Source organism: Agelaius tricolor, unplaced genomic scaffold (assembly GCF_023055355.1).
Source record: "Agelaius tricolor isolate 1412-34295 unplaced genomic scaffold, bAgeTri1.0.p SCAF_27, whole genome shotgun sequence".
In the NCBI taxonomy this organism is placed as follows: domain Eukaryota; kingdom Metazoa; phylum Chordata; class Aves; order Passeriformes; family Icteridae; genus Agelaius; species Agelaius tricolor.
Genome location: NW_027269287.1, coordinates 4,734,556 through 4,752,601, shown reverse-complemented (window position 1 = coordinate 4,752,601; position 18,046 = coordinate 4,734,556). Strand labels below are relative to the sequence as shown.

Here is an 18,046-nt window from a genome sequence, read left to right as displayed (position 1 = left end):
CTCTCCCATGTAGTCTACTTTCTCCACATACATAACTTGCACTGATCAAGACCACTGAACTGTACAAACAGTGTCATAACAACATGGTGTGCATTCATGCAATACAGAGTTATCTTCCACCTGATTTTTATATTCTACTCAGGTATGCAATTTTCCTGTATTCTACAATACTTAGAAAGGAACGGAAGCATTCTTACGAATATAAAAGGTGCAACAGTACGACTTCTTTGTAACTTTAAAACGATTGCTTTTTAACCTATAGATGAGAATATGCGTTGAAGTTGCACCATGATCTTAACAAGGATTTTAAAAACACTTAAAAAATATACCTCCTTTACGGCCAACTCGACTATCCATAAATTTCTCTATAGTTTCAAATTCATCTTCTTCAGGTTGTGGAACATCTTCTCCACAAACTTCTAGTAAATCATCAGAATCTGTCTTGGTTTCTTCAGCTTCCTTGTAACTAATGTTGACGGTTGCCTGACGACGAGATCCCCTCTTATCATAATCATCATCATCCTCCTCCTCATCATCATCCTCTGAAGAATCAAGTTGCCTCTTTTTTGGTCCTGCATTCTTTTTCCCACTTTTTGGCTTAATTCTTCAAGACAATAATGTATGACACAACAATGATGTTTCAATGGAGGCAACAATTAATTTTCTGCATTGTTTTCTGAATACAAGTATTTAATGAATGTTCAATTACTCTCATTTAAAACACAAAGGAAAAGGCAGTCACTAGAAAGCATTAATATATTATCATATTATGTATATTAAAAAAAACCCTTTTTTTTCCATCAGTAAGTACTACCATTTTCAGTTGCATGCATAGTAGTAGTAAATACTCAATTGCTTTTTAGAAATAGTTTAGAATAGAGCATTCAAATGCCCAACTTCTTACCTGGTTTGAGGTTTACGGCTTTTGACCTTGTTTTTTGGCTCATAGTCAGATTCACTCTCCTCACAGCTGCTTTTCTCCCTGTCTTCCTCCGATTCAGAATCTGAACCTGTTCCCGACATTGACCCTGATCCTGACATTTGCCAGTCTTCACTGTACATGATGAAAGACAAAACAGTAATTTCATATTGTTGCATTTTTTAGAACAGTTATTCGCCCATGAGGGACCTGCTGTTATTTCAAGATCCTTCACAGAAATAAAAATCTTGTAACAGTTATTTCAATTGATGAGACAGAAATTTGTCCTCAGTGAATACTAGGTAAGTTAAAAAATGTCCAATGGCATGAAAGGGATTTGGACTAAGAGGTAGATTTAAAATCTAAAATAACAACAAAAGTCTGGATTTCTATATAAATTTCAGCATGAAGAAATGAGTTAATGTGACATTAAGAAAACAAGTCTACCTGGTAAGATACATATTCATCAGAAGTTAGATGTATTCAAAGCATAAAGTTCTATCATACTGTATTCTGGAGAGTCTCATATTTGACATATTGTCTAATGCCTATGGTCTCTGTGGCCCATGTGAAGAATCAGCAACTTTTGGCACGAGAAATGAAAAATAACAGGCAGATTTGAGAAATGCAGAAAAACCTGAAAACCTGAACTGCAACAACTAGTGAGTAGCACTGGCTCCCAAAAGCTTCTACTAAACTGTCAAATTAGTGCTTCACAGCCAGGCAAAGTACTACGAGTAAGACACTTGTGACTGAGTGTCCTAGGTTACAATATAAAGATGTATTCTATTCCCATCCTCAAAAGCTGCTGAAACCAGGAGAGGCATTGTTTTTTCCTCATCTCCTCTTAATGGGCCCAACAATGCCTTGCCACATGACTCAGAGGTAACTCCCTCCAGGAGCCATTTCTATTTAATGGGTAATCAAGAACCCACTGCATGACTCAGAATGGTATCAGCCCATTGTGAGATGCTCCACCCAGGGGGGAGGAGCTAAGCATCACCACCTGGATATAATCTGGGCTTTGGGACAGAACTGGCAGCCCTTACCAGTTTCCAGAGGACAAGAGCTTCCAGATCTTTTTCACAGGATCACCACTTCAACAAGACCCTTTTATCTAGACTGCTACCACCACCCTAACTAGCAGGGTGTCAGGTTGTATTCTGACTCTTGTCAATGGTTTTCTTCTTTTGTACTATTGCATGTATTTGGTTTTTGTTGTGTTGTGTCTGTTAAGGTTGGACTGTTATGTTTCCCCCTTTCTTGTAATGGCTCAGCCCTGGTTATCTCCTCCCTCCCTTGTGCTGCCAGTTATCCCAACTCCTCCCCAGTTGCCATGGCAACTAATGTATCCTATCTCAAATCCCTCCCCAGTGCCCTGTCCATCACTTGGCGCTCCCAACTTTCTCTCCAGAAACTTCCAGCTAGAGCGTCAAGTGATTGGCTCAGGGGCTGGACCCCCCTCAAGTTATCCCCATTGGTGCTTTCCCTAAGTCAATCTTTTGTATCTCACTCCCCTCTGAAATTCTATTCGCCTGAGGACCAACTCTTTCCCTGTCTCCTTCCCCCCTTATAAGCTGCTGTAACCTCTCTGAAACTGTCTCTGGCTGTTGGTTCCCCTGGGACCCGATAAACCTGGATTCAGCACAGCTGGAGTAAGCTGTCTTCTGCTGATTGTAGCTGCAAGCCACGTCCTTCAATAAGGCTATCGCTGCTGTCATAGCACAGGGCGATTGCCTTAGGTGCTGTCTTCGATCACTGAAATCAGGATAGTGCCCCAATACTGCTAGCGGTGCTGGATTGCTAGCAGGGACGTCGGAGAAGGACAATCCTTCTCCAGCTGGCTGCTTCAGGTTTTATTCCCTTTTCCTAATAAACTGTGTTTCTGACTTGGAGTCTCTCACTGGTTTTGCTTTCAACAGAGAACTCTTGAGTAGCAGGATCCCCTGATTTCTGCTTAACTGAAATTTTTTACTTCATGACAGGAAAGATGATGTACAGTATCTTGACTCAAACTCTTACTTTACACAGGAAAATTCAATCTTAATACCTTAAATAACAACTTAATCAAGTGAAGTTATTAAACTGCAACAAAGTATTTTAGAAATAAAAGCACTGATGAATGTTTTCAAACATATTGCAGACTCATGCTGAGAAACTAGTGTGATAGAGATGCTCATTTGACAGTTCATTTTAAAATTACAAAATTAGAAATGAAAGATCAAGACAAGAAGAGAAATTGAGCATCTTAAGAGTGAGGAAATCAAACATAAGCATCTGTCTCTATAATAAAAAATGTGTGCTATTACTTAGGAAAATAGCTTACTCTTTATGTGTTTTTTTCTTGGTTTCACTGGATGAGTCATCTGCTGAATCGTCACTACTTGAGGAGTCCTGCAGAGGAAGGAAATAAACCAAAGCCAAAGGAAATAAACCAAAGGCAACTCATTTTTACAAGAACAATTATGTAAAAAAATCTTCTAACAAGTAGATTTTGAAAAGATATATCAGTTTCCACTGCCAAATTTGAGTTTCCACTGCCAAATTTGAGTTTCCACTGTCAAATTTTACCCTCTTCATGCCTTCCAATTTAGCTGCTTGAATCCTGGTATTGTTTTTGTACTTATCCATCTATGAATACACCATGCAAATACTGCTCTGAAGAACACCACATAAAACTCCCATCTTAAAAAATCAACATTGTGCCCACATAAAAACAGTCATGGTGTAAACTGCTCCACATTACTCAAGATGACGTCTCTATAAAAATCCTAATGAAATCTTCTACCCTCAAGAGCTTTTCCACTTTTCATATCCGTTCACATTAAAACACCAGTTTAAGAATATTTTGAGAATAGCATATCCCTTCTTTCTTTACAGTAGAAGTAAAAACAAGAGCCCCCTTAAGGCTAGGTTTTCTTAAGGCCAGTCTCATTGTCTTAAACTTAGTTTAGAATAACTTTTATCCTGAAAAGCATCTTTCTGGAAGAGAGTGCTTAACAGGTGTAAATTAAAATTTTAATGATACATGATTAAATTTTCTGTTTAAAAGATGAGCTCCTAAATCAGACAAAACCAGAAATTCAACCAAATGAGTGTGACTACAGTACAAAGTCTTTGTAATACAGGACAAAAAGACATCTTTACAAATAAAATACAGTTCATAGTTTTGATTAGTGTTCTTAAAAGATATTCCTACTGCAAAAAGTCAGTATTTCTTTAGCCTATGATTTAGGTTTTGAAATACCTGGAATACAGGCCTCATACTTAAAATACAAGAATTCTTCTGTAGTAACTATTACAAGACTTGTAAAAATTAGTTTTCTACTTCATATGGAATTTCTGAAAACTATAGCAGATATCTTTTCCAAAAACACGTTGAAAAAATAATTTAGCATTTTTATTTGTCTTTACAATAAACTCAAGAAGCCAGAAATACAGTGTAAGTCAGTACTGTGTGGCTTGAAAATTTTGTCTAGACAGCACAGAATAGCTACCTAAAAAAAGCACAGAATAGCACTGCTATAATTCTGGGACAACTCACTTGGAAACAAGTAACCAGAGGTATCTTTACTTTTCTGCATAAAAATGTCAGTTATTTGAATGTTAATTTTATAGACTAAGCCCAGGCTTCTATGCTCACTCAGAGAATATAAATTCGCTCAATGTAATTTTATTGCAATGTGTACATTTTAAAAATTACATTAATCACCTCTTCTGAAACACTGTCTGATGAGGCTGCCTTTTGTTGTTGCTGCTTCTTGAGTACTGCTGATCTTTGCACGGCAAGTACACTTGGACTAGACTTCCAAAACTAAACAGGAATAGACATGCAAGAGTCAGTTAAACATACTGAAAATCTCCAGTTTACCACATATTTACTTTTCCTAAGTAGCATCTTAATTTTATCAATTAAAACATTTCACTACAAAAAAAATTCACTACAAAACACTAACATTAACTAACAATATCAGACAGCTTTTTAAAGTCGTAAGATTTCTACAAAACAGAATGTTATATGCTAATCACTAGGATGATTACTGAAACATGTTTAACCGTAGTTGTGTAGGTAATTGTTAAAGCAAAACTTCGTAAAGTACATTCTTAAATTCACACAGATAAATTCTTTCAGATTGCTCAACTGCTATGATTTTGTTTCATACAGTAATAGTTAAACATATGGGAAAAAATTTAACAGAGAATCCTTAACAATCTTCAGTTCTTGCTGTGACTCATCCATGACTACCTTCATAAATATGGTATACCACTCCATAAACATGGGAGAGTGCATGTAATTCTGGCCCACTGGATTGAAGAGATTTCTCAACATCACTTTTTTCCTGCTCTTAGCAGACTTATTGATAAAGAAAGCTAACCATATGTAAGCTTGAAATTTTTACACAATTATGTATACATACAATGAAACCAAGCATTTGAGAAACAATGTAAAAACAGATTTCAGGAACAACAGTATATGTTATTTTTCTCTTAAGTAAGTTCCAGTAAATTAGCACATGCTTCTGTATGATGAAATTTAGGCAGCCTTTTAACTGAAAATACCTACAAATGTGAGAATTTTAAAAGCACAAATCTAAACACTTATATGAGAAACCTGCCCAATGTTTAAGGCAGCAAAGTACATGCTTTCACTGCCCCAATCAAGCTAAAATCTAATTAAGAACATTTCATTACCTGTTTTTTTTTTTAATGAGCACTGATCTTTAAAATAATTTTAACATTAAAATTGAATATAATTTCCTTGCCAATTTTTTAGTATTTCCTTTGCCATTTCCTTGACAAAGAATTCATTTATATATCTTGTTTACCTCAGATCCGTCAACTTTTGGTGGTTTAGATTGAATTTGTTTCTTCTCTCTAGATGTGTCAGACTCTGATTCTGACTGAGTCCCTGACTCTGAACCAGAGTCAGAGTCACTGCTGCCTGACTGGCTGCTGCTTCCGTCACTACTGCTTCCAGAGCTTGAACCAGATCCAGAAGCTGATGCTGACCCAGAATCATCATCTGATCGGCTGCAATGACAAGTTAGTAGGATATTACACAAGTGCCAAAGTAACAGGATTAAAAGTTAAGATTAAAAAATAAGTCACCTTAGCTTTACCTATAACTCAAGTGCTAAGTCAGACCAGACTACATAAGCTGAGTTGAATAAAACTAAAAATAAACAGGGAATAAGAATTTAAAGTGTAATTAGATACTTTATGTGAAGCCAAAATAAAGATAAAGCAAAACCATCAAATTAATACAGCAGTGTCATACAGGGAAATTAAAAGCGGTAGAAATGCTTTGTAGCCATACAAACAAGCTTCACTCCCTTCAAAATCCCTGCTTTAGTGCCATCAAATGCCACACTAGCTAATGGTTTTGTCTACTTCACAAAAGACTATCCAATATTGTTTTCAATCTTCATAAAGCTGTGGTAGTCCTTAGAACAAAACAAAAAGCTACACAGATTGTGGTCTTCTGTTAAAAGAGCAGTACAAACTTTTCCCACACAGGCAACTCTGAATTTGTCAGAGGTGGTATGACTTATGCCAAAGCACTTTCCTTGGCATACACTTGAGCTGTCTAAATTACTTCATCTGTATATTCATCTTACACCACATTTAACATAATTAGAACACGCATTAATTAAAGATACTTCTTTTAAAATTTTAGCATTTGTTTTTCACAGAGAAGATGAGTTTGAAACTTTAGTAAAATTCCTTACTAGATTAATACTATATTTCAAAGATATCATGAGAAAGAAACACCACATAGCAAAATTATTTCAAATTATGTACACACTGACACAAATGCTTAAAAACCAGAGTAAACATGAAGCTGGAACTGAAAATGTTAAAGCCAAAACCATATCAAAGCCCAGTTGTCTCTGCCAGCACAATTCATCTGGCTGACAATCAGCTGGAGGTGAGGTGGGGGAGAGGGAAGATTGATCATTTGCCCCAGAATATACTTAACTGACTATTTTAGAACTGCAGAACAAAGCAAAATCGCTCCTCTGCTTTTGCTGCCACCAACAAAACCGTGCCAGAAAAGAAGAAATGAAGCTATTCATTAACAGATCCCTGCAGAATGCACCTCCATCAGCCATCTGCAACCAGCAACCAGGAAAAGAAAGAGGGGCAAAGTGAACACAGTAAAGCTTCCTTGCTCTGAAGAGCAAGATGTGGAGAAACATGTTGCTACTGGGTTCCTTGCACTTGCCAAAAGGAAAGCTAGGAAACAAGAAGGCTGCTCCGAAATTTCTTTCATTAAAGTCTTACTTCAGGCATGGTGCTGTAACACTAACTCCACCTGCCCAAAAAGCAGGTTACAGAATATGATGCTACAATATATGACTGGAGGTTAAATATCACCAGAAATTAATGACACTCCATGACTGTCTTCTTAAGAGAAGGAAAAACTATTGTAATAGAGTTTTTGCACACAAGTATTGCCTTACCTTAAATCCTAGGTGAATTGCACCTTTATAAAACAACCATATTGCTCAGCAAAGCAAAGTGCCATCAATACATGCCAGAGAGACTACAGAAGGCCTTTACTAACTGTAAATGAAGATATATAAAAGAAAACTCAGCATGGAGAGACACAAGTAGATACCGGACAAAGTTCTAGTCATAAAAAGCTAACAAAAATATGTAAATCCTACAGAACCTTGAAGGAGGGGAAAGGAATCAAGTACCTTCATGCAGGACAAGGCTTGCCTGAAGAGGACATTAATAACATGTATTACCAAATCAAAAACTTATGCAAAACACTAAGCCATATGGATGGTAATTAAGTTAGCTTTCCATATAGCAGTAAAATTGTTCACACATACTAATACAGTGCTAACCATAGGTTTAACAGCATAACAGAGACAGAGGCAACCAAGACAAAGTGCCTGTTTTCTAAGGTAACATGGGGAAACTAACACTGGAATAATACATCTTTGTCAACTTGCTAACACTGTAAGAAATATCTAAACCAGATACAGAAGAGAATGGTGGAGAGATAAAAGAAAATACAAAAAAAATTTCAGTTTACTCAGATAAGTAAGCAAGAATTACACTGATTAGACAGAAGCACAGAATCATCAAGATTGGAAGAGCCTTTCAAGAACATCCAGTGAACCGAGCACTATCACTCTAACTCCTAAACCACTTCACCCAGCACCAGACGAAATGCCTCTTGGACATCTCCAGGGATAAACAATTGATGGGAAATTTTAAGTTGTTTTATGTTCTTCCCAGAAATTGAGTGAAGTTCAAAACCAAAGGGGACTGAAATAGGGAAAATAAAACTGTAGTGGGTAATGCTATTTGCTGTAGAGTTCAATGCAAAAAAAAAAAAGCTAATGCCAGATTTTATTATTTATTAAGAGATCAGCTACCTGTCATCTAAGGTCTCTGTTAAACAATACCAACATGTCAACATGTGGATTTTGATGTAGATCATGTAGTATTCGAAAACAAGAACATGGGCTCCTCCTTATCTTGTCAGCTACCTCTCATTGAACCTCTGAGTCTGGTAACAAATTTCCACTAGGCTTATAAGAAGGACCAGCAAACATAACCCTTGTTTCTCAAAATAAATTGGCCTGATTTGGAGAAGAACAGCCTAATAGAACTCACATCACAACACACAGTAACATCTGACAAAGAGTAAAAATCTTAATTCAACCACATTACTAATAAATGTAAGACTACAAAACAAACCTGCACACAGAAGTAAAAGAAATGGGGAGAGAAATTACAAGAAAATTACAGGAAATTACAAGAAGAAAAAAACAAATAATAAAGTTCACCACAACTGATTTAGAGCTTCCCTCACGATACCATGCACGAAGGACAATGTAGGATCCCTACGAGAGATTAATATATGGTACATAGAAAAAATAGTCAAATGAAATACAAACATTATAGCACCAATAATAACTTACTAGGCTTTCTTATCCCACAGTGTCAAATCAGAACAAGGAAAGGGGAAATGACAAACTGAGGTAGCCTAAAATAATTTTACAATCAGGGTAACAGCAACAACTTGCTGAAATATTTATCAAAGCTTAGTAATCCATGACAGTTTACATACACGCATAAAACATTTGAAATTAACTCACAAAAAGCACTACAGAAGTTCAAACACACAAGGCTACTCTATGTTGGGAAGAGCCTACTTCAACTATTATCATCAAAATTAATGCAGTTGCGCGAAACTTGTGTGAACTACAAGTTCTGCCTGTGCAGATATCTTCAGATAAAAATCTCAGATATCTTCATAGAACTACAATGTGTATTAAGAAAATTAGGTAAGAATAACAAATAGGTTTTCATTTCTACTGTTGACTTGCCTGTTGACTTCTTCTTGGTTGACTTACCGCAGAACAAGTAACTGAAAGGCTCTCTTGAGGGCTACCAAAGCAATGTTTCTTTTATCATGTACTTTCATACACTCTTTCAGCCTGAAACCTGAAGGCACAAACTCTACAAAGATAGCACTATAAGTCAGAAATCTAAAGCTCTTGTTTGCAAAGGAGATAGAAAGTTGAATAATAAATAAGCTCTGCATAACGACAAATTGCAGATCTTCAAGACAGTATAGACAAGCAGCACTGCATGAGCTAGAACACTTACAAATCCCCGACAGCTGCAACAGTCCATACTTCAAAGGACTTTCCTCCACAGAAATATGAAGGATTTGAAGCAATAGTAACAGAGATGAGGCACATAAGGCAAAAAACACATCTACAGGAAGAACTACAGGTTTAGGGCTCAGTTTTCAGTGTGTAAAATATTTTCAATATTAGAGAGAAAATTAGTATTTTTCTTTCTATAAGTCAAAGACCCAAAAGAGAGCATGTTTATGCCAAGATCAAAATTTTATACACTTCTGGATGCATACTGTCCTTTTGCTTTTCCCCTACTTAAAAAAAATAAAATATTTGTCTAGCACTTTTAATTATAATATTTTGTGTAACACAGCAGTTTAAAGAAAACATTTTTGTATAAACACAGCAACAACAAAACCTCTGTTGTCTAACAGGACTAGGTATCTATTCAAACAGAAATTGAATATAATTTTTCAGTCCAAGAATTAGTTCTTAATTAGCTATAAAGTTCTGTATCTACAAGACAGAAAGAAGAGTTGATTATCAACTGTTTTTTTTTTTTTATTTCTTCACATATCTCATGTAAAGCAGTTTTAGACTGATATCAGACTCAACTAACAATCCACTATCGATATAACAGAGCACCTTATTAGTTTTTTACAAAACACCTGTAAAAAAGCAGCAGCAATGAAGTAAAAGCATAGACCTATGTAACTTTTTCTGACAATGAACAAATCCACCAAAATGTGCACAGACTTATTTGGGACAAAGGGAGAAGAGTTATGTAAAGAGGAGAATAAAGAATTACGTTTCCCATCACAACAGATGGAAAAGTTAAATATATCTGTGGCATTTTCTAGCCATATCTCTTAAGCACTGTCCATAATGAAAGTAAAAATTAAGTCTTACTGAAAACCCAATGTAGCAGCAGTTTTCCATTTCAACTTCTATTAAGCATAGATACTAGCAGTTACTATATCATATCAATTTAACACACAGAGATACCAATGATTTCTAGCACTTTGCCTCTGCAGATATAACATCACTGGGACATTATCTGTACTTCTACTTTTGTTTCACAGAACAAAACAATGAGTCGTTGCTTCACATTATCGCATGAGCCAGACTGACCCTGCCTCAGGACTTAGCTGAGAAACTATCTCTTAAAGACAGCCTTCCTAGTGATAAAGACAATCCATACTTCAAACTGATGTGAGGAATGCCAGGATTTACCTAAAGGCTTTATCATGCTCCAAGGAGCCAGCCTTGGAGCTGCAGTATTTGCCCTAAGGTGTTTTATGTATGAGAAATAGCTTCCCCCTCTCCCAGCCTCACCAACACTTCGCAGATGAAAGAAAACTGGCACATGAAGACAATGGTTATCAAAGAGGAGTGCACATAAGCAGACAAGACAATCAGTGGGGGTATGTAAAGAATATATTGGAACTGATATTAAGATTTAATTTTTATCTAAAACAAGTAAACAAAGCAAAAAACCCCACCCAAACCAAAGTAACAACCTATGAAATGCAAGAAGGAAAGGATGGGAAGGACAGCAAGGGACAGAAAGGAAGGAAGGGGAGGAAGGGAGACCCCAAACCACAAATTCAACTCTACAAACATTCAACTATTAAATAAATGGTTTGATGTTGGAATCTTGAGGGACATAAGACAGATAATGGACTTTGGACCTGGTTAACATAAGAGATTTGATTATACAGGATGCCTTGACAAAAGCAAACGGGACTTTGAAAATTAGACCTAAATTGCAAGAAGACTAAATCAGACAGGTTTATCGGAAAAAAAACCTAAACCTAAACTCTGCAAGCAAGAGATGTTATATACTTAGGTTTGTGTATGTGATTTTAACTTGATCATTGTAGTACACATTACTAGTCTCTCTGAAATAGCATATAAGCGCTTGTATCCACCAATAAAACTGGATTCTGATCAACGAATCAGTCTTCCCAGTCTCTCTCCATCGCCAACAGTTTGACACCTGTTAGCTCACTCAGCCCGTATGTCTGTCTGATGGCCCGGTGTCAAGTAAGGCAGTTGAGGGGCCCTGGAGTAAGTATGTGCTCCACCACCCAGAAGGGTGACAGTGGCACAATCACTCCATTCCTTCTGTGTGCAAGTGAGACAGACTTGTGTGCAGCTTATCTCTGCCTGATGAGGTGGATTCCTGGATCATATTACTTAGTTTTGACCAAATTAACCCTTACAGAATGGAATAGTTTAAAAAGAGTCCTGTAAGGAAACAATGGACTCAAAGTACTGTGAATGCATGTGAAAAGAAAATGGCAGCACTACACTTCTACTACAGTAGGAGCTCTTCATAAGTCACACTCCAAGATAACAAACAATGACTATTAGTGACATCTGACAAGAATTTGGATTAAAGAAAATTTCAGTTATCAAGACTATTCAAAATACTACTTTTTAACAATTACTCATTGTTAACAATTACTTGTTGACCATTGTTAACAATTACTCATACCCTAAATGTGTATCATATCTTGAGATTATTAGCCAATGGTAGCATGAAACCATCACAATTAACAAGACATCTGAAAACTAACCATCCAAAACACAAAAATAAACCTTCATTTTTTTCCAGCAATGTTTCAAGTAATACAGTAATAGTAAATCTTGGACTTTTAAAAATGTCCCTTATTTTAATGATAAATTAAACTAGCAGCCTACTCTGAGATTTTCTTACCTAAGATCAAGGGGGAAAAAACCATCATGCCATCTGAGAATTGAATTTTTGTGACTTAAAAATAGGTAAAATAATGCATGGAAAACTACAGTGACAACCTGAAGCTCATTTCTTTGTCAGGAAATGCTGTTCAAAGACACACAGAAAACATTGCTGAAGATTTGAAAAAAACAAGTACTAGAACAAATCATCCATTTCAGAAGGTTTGCTCTACAATTGGATCAAAGTACAGATGCTTCTAACATGTCTCAAATTCTGGAATTTTAATAATGAGGTACATTAAAAATTACTTTTCCTAAGCCATTAAAGGAAAAGCATTAGAGAAGTTACTTTATCAACAGTAAACTACTTCTTTAATTAAAAAAAGTTAAAAAAAGTTTTATGAAAAAACTATGCAAATATAACTAGGAATGTGTGGTTGCTTTGACTGGAATAAAAAACAGTCTAGTAAGGGTGGTAAGAGATTGCAGTACAAAATATGTTCATCCACTCCATCAACAACAGGTAAGCTATTGCAGCAAAGAATCTGGAGCCAGAAGAACGCAGGAAGTCACTGATGTTCTTAATTTTATGAAAATAAGTCTATGCAATAGTAAAATATTTACCATATTTTGTAACAAGATAGAAAATTAACTTATGAAACTATTTATGCTATAAGAGGTTTAACTGCTAAGAAGCACTGTCGACAAGGAATATTAGTTCTAGGTGAGCTCTGAGGGTGTTTGTTTTAAAAAGAAGAGTGCTTCAAATATACTAACCATTTCTGTGGAAATAATTTGTTACCAGTAGTATGCTACCTAGCAGATATTTTAGAAAAAAATAAACAGACTTTATGTATCCCTTCTAAGTGAAGGTGACATTTTTAACAGTGAGAAAGCAGGTGCTTTTCAAAAGAAACTCATTCCATAGAGACAGCATTTTGAAAACACATATTTGGAAAGGTTTCCATCATTATATGATATTACTAAAACCAATGCCTGTTACCTAAAAAAGCTATTGTATATATACACATTAAAAGCTGGGAGATAAAAATTTCCAGCCTTTATAAAAATCTTCCAAGAAGTTTCAGTGGGTTTTGAATCCATTTGTTAAAAACACGAAAACTGCTATCCCTTCAGATTAACAGGCATGAAATGATTGACAGGGTACTTGGAAATTTACTAGACAAATTATAATAAAAAGCTTCACATAATTAGCTGATGGGATTGAAAAAAAATAGTACTACAACTTAGTAAGTGCAGTTGACAATGCACTTCTCCATATGAAGCCATGTATATTTGCTGGGTATCTTCTTAGATGTGCTAGTCATTAAAATAAGGTAACAAAATAAACTTAATGAGGAACCATACCTTCAAGCCACTGTGTCACAAAATGTTAAACCAAGATATTACTAAACGATAATATTCTTAATATTTTTAGTAAGTGCTAAAAGAGCTCTTTTATCAATAAAAATCTAATATTTTCAAATATTAAATCTTTATCTCAGAATTTTAAATTTTCTAATTCTTGAATATGTTTTATAAAGGTAGATTTTAGTACAAGTATTATTACATTTATATACTTCATAAATGAAATATATATACATTGAGATACATGCTGAAATATTGACAGGAGTGCACAAACAACAATTTTGGAGACCACTGCACTAAGGCATTAAATAAAAAAGGTAAAGGAGAGATGTCCTCCTTCACCCAGACAAGGAGCAAGCCTTGGTTATTAAAAACAAAGATCAGTCTGTAATCTATTTTGCAAGATTAACTATGACCCTCTTCCACATGAGCAGTAATTAAATCCTAGTATGCTAGATGCTAAACTTATAGAAATGGGAATTACTTAAGAAGAGGGATATACATTTACACACATAGATTCAAAGAGAGCATTTACATCTGTCATCTCCTCATAGTAAAAGGGGAACACAGAAACGAGAAACAGAACTGTAAAACTTTTCTTTAACTGCTCCTACCTTTGCTCTGAGTTACAGAAATATTTACACAATTCATACTGGGAACAGAATGCCCTGCCACACTTTGAAAACACATTCAGTCCTCACCAATACATTCATCTATTGGTGAGGATATATAAAAACAACTTTTTCTGACACTGATATTTTTGCCCTCTCCAATGTCCCCTACGGTGTCAAAGAGAAGACAGAGCTTTTCAAAACCACTTTTGTTCTCATAAACATCCTTAAGCATCTATGAAAATGTGGAAGAAACAAGCAGGAACAATCAGGCAGTATTTCTTGAGACTGCTGTCCTGAAACCAAGGCATAAACCAGTGGAAATCAACATATAATCTAGGAAAAAACACTAAACCAATTTCAAATGAAAAAGACGTCTTTTGTATTATTCAATTTCAGCACATCTACTACATGGTGTAACACCTTCTCTCCTTTTCCCTAGCACATGGAACTGCAGATGTGACTGATAAAACAGGCAACAGCATAGACAACTCAAACCACACTGCAGTGTCTAGCAGCACCACTGCAAATTTAGAGCCCATTTACCAGTTTTTGAAATGCAATTGTTTTCAGTTTCTGAAGGTCATAGGAAAATACATACAGAAGTTTCAGAGAGATTTTTAGTAGCTCAGCTGACATTTTCTTCATCTGCTGAAATGGGACACCCCAACAATCAGCTATAACAAGGCAAAAATAATTATAATCAGCTGGAGAGAGATCTAAAAGCTTTTCAGAGCATGAAGACAAATAATCTCTTAAGTAATCTCTGATTTCAACAACTTGTATTAGCAGAATTTCAGAAATGGTTTAATATTCCTTGAAGTGGAAAAGGAAAGGAAATGTGAAATAAGACGAAAACATATATGTTCTGAAAATATTCAATGGAAGCTACTAATGCAAACCAAATGATAAGTGAGAATATTTCACACTATGCTAAAATTTGACTTTTAAAATTATTGCTACGATTAAGACAAAAAACCTGTCTGACAGAAAGGCGGTTTACCTGCACTTAAGAAACAGAACCTAAGTTCTGCAATGCAGGTATTAATAACACAGGGAGATAATAGCAGTGAGGTAGTCATAATATCTGATTGCTTTCTTTTCCATGTTGGCCTATGGGATTCTTTAACTTCACCTTCATTTTTCCAGGCACAGTCTATAAGCAATTTATTTTCTAGCCAAAGAACTTTAAGCGTCAGCTAATACAATTTAACTAGGTGCATAATTTGACCAACTTTCCTTGCAACAAGTAATGCCCATTAGTGCAAAGCAGCACCACTGACTTTCACAAAATTAGGCACCTGAATTGATATCACAAATTAATGAGATTCTGGTGCCATATCTCTAGGGGAACGATGGCAAGGAACATTAGGCATTTCCTAAAACACTGAATGTCCCCTCTCCAAACTAAACTAACACTAGTATAAAAGACTTTGCAGAACAGTGGACCTTCATAAGGATATGGAAAATAGAAACAAGCATGATGGATAAAGCACTAATGATCTTCTTGGTACTGCTAAAGTGAGACGATTTCTTTACTGTGCACAAACCCCAGTAATGATGATAAATTTACCAGTCAGCAGTAACTTTCAGTAGCAGGCCAACAGCATATACTGAAAATGAATAGCAGATGTCAGGATGGAAGTTGTACATGAAAAATTAGTTTCGTGTATGTTGACAAACTGAGGTGTAAAGTCTAGAAAGAACATTTTCCAGGATATACACTTAAGAAATCTCTTACTTCTAGCCCTTGATAGTTCCAACTGTACAGCAGCACATGTCAAATCTGATTTCGTATGGAATTTAGAAACACTCTGAAAAGAATTTGCCTGTTGTTTTAATGAACACTGTCTCTGGGTACTCCCTACATGTTCAAATCTATGCCTGAATGCAGTATTTATTTATGAACTCTTTGAAAGAAAAGAAACATAGGTTAAAGAAGGTACCAAAGCAGGTAACAGGTTAAAACAAATATTTTTTTTTTCCCAACTTCCCCGAATAAATACCTATGTAATGAAACTGGGGAACACTTTGGGGAAATGACAGGCTCAAAACAAGTCCTGCCACACAGCCATTAGTTTAGCTGCCACAGTCTCAAGTTCAGCTTCACTAGTTGATTCTTTAGAACAAGATGCCCCTGAGAGGATCGTACACTGAGAAACTAGGCACTAGGAATATAAATCCTAAAATGGAAAGCTAAACAAGCCACATTCTGGAGGAACTGACAGAAAATTTAGACTCCTGTCTAGGATAGTAACTGATCCAATAACAGCTAATTTAACATCACTGATTTCAAGTGCATTCATTAGACAATGTTACCTTAGTTATCTTCTGTTTCAAGGCTAGTAAGACAGAGCGTAACTATTTAAGCAAACTAAAACTCAACACACTAAAAAGTAAAGAGATTTCTATCTGCAAAGTTTTTGAAACTTAGATATCTGAGATGACAATGGACTGTCTCCTTTGATGCTTGGTTACTGGGTTTGTTAAAAAAAGCTGAAAGAAGAAAAGCATAGGAATATGAAGAGCCCATTCAAAATATGCAGAAGTAACAGATACTAAATGCCAAACTCATAAAATTACAAATAAGTTTCTATATGCAAATGTTATGTAAACAGTTTTATTTCTTCCAGAAATCTTAACTATTTAACTTAATTACAATGCATAAGGCAGATTTATCTTATTCATCACTGCCAGTAAAGAACAGAGGGCACAAAGAGTACAAGGTTCAATCTGCCAAATGTTATTTCCTGTTCTCAGCTGTTACAGAGTATGAACTGCATTGAATTTTCCTGGTATGGGCTAACATTCACCAATATTGTGTTTCCTGTCCTGCAGACTAATTATTTGCTGCTGCTACTGTAAGCAAAGCAATGTTATCAAAATTAAACTGATTACCTACCAACTTTCATGAACCTATGAACTACATTGGAAGTCTTTATTTGAAAGATGCAAGTCACACATCTTAAGAGCACAAAGTTGTTCCAGGAACACTTCACATGCAGGAGGTATCAGTGATTACCAGGGGTCTACTACTTTGTTGTGTAATCTGAGAAACCTTCAACACATAGCTGGATCCAGCAGCAACACAATGATGTCTTTACTGGAAGCTCCTTAGAGACTACCGGCAAAAAAGTATTACATGGAATTTAACAAACAAACAAAACAAACCTTTAAAAACCCAAACAAACAACCAACAAACAAACAGACAAAAAAACCCAACCAAAGAAAACAGTTGAAGACAGCTGAGGGACCACATCTGGACAGGTCTGATGTATACACTGCTGGTATCGTAACACTTTGTTTTGAGGAACATGAAAAGCTTGCATCAGCTAAAATCCTGAAACTCTCAGAATAAAGGAATTTAATTCAAAATATGTGGTACAGGTATGTGACATCCAGTTGGGTTACACAAAACACAGGGATAAACTCAGCAAGAGTTACAAAACCAAAGTTAAGATCACATGCAGATCAAGAGCCAGACCATGAATTTTTAATTTTTCCTTTTAGTTAGAAAGGTTTCTAGGAAAAAAATACTTGGGCTTGGATACATGCTCTCTCTGAACTCTTCCAAAAAGAAGGGAAAAGATGCTTTTAACTTGGATTTGGACACCTTATCATACTTTAGTATGCTTAATTTTTTAAGAGATTGTTCCTGATAAAATAACCATTTGTAAATTAAGGAGAGAAATACTGCAAAGAGCTTGCTTTATCCACTAGCTATTTACAGTTCATGCTACCAACAGTTTTCTTCACCATTCAGGTACTTTTGTTGATCTGAGAATTCCTGTGCAGTAAATATGTATCTAAATATATACAGTTCTATTTATAGGCTC

General features: G+C 35.7%; 1 protein-coding gene across 2 annotated transcripts in view; it reads right to left on the bottom strand.

Annotated features, from left to right (window-relative positions):
* Window positions 1-18,046, bottom strand: part of CHD1 (chromodomain helicase DNA binding protein 1) — a 55,597-nt gene that overhangs the window by 31,246 nt on the left and 6,305 nt on the right. For both annotated transcript variants that reach the window (XM_071448577.1, XM_071448576.1), the window contains exons 3-7: window positions 5,746-5,950; window positions 4,632-4,733; window positions 3,246-3,313; window positions 905-1,054; window positions 330-604 (exon numbers count right to left, since the gene is read on the bottom strand). In XM_071448577.1, coding sequence (XP_071304678.1) covers window positions 330-604; window positions 905-1,054; window positions 3,246-3,313; window positions 4,632-4,733; window positions 5,746-5,950 — 800 coding nt within the window. The remainder of the gene's footprint in view (window positions 1-329; window positions 605-904; window positions 1,055-3,245; window positions 3,314-4,631; window positions 4,734-5,745; window positions 5,951-18,046) is intronic.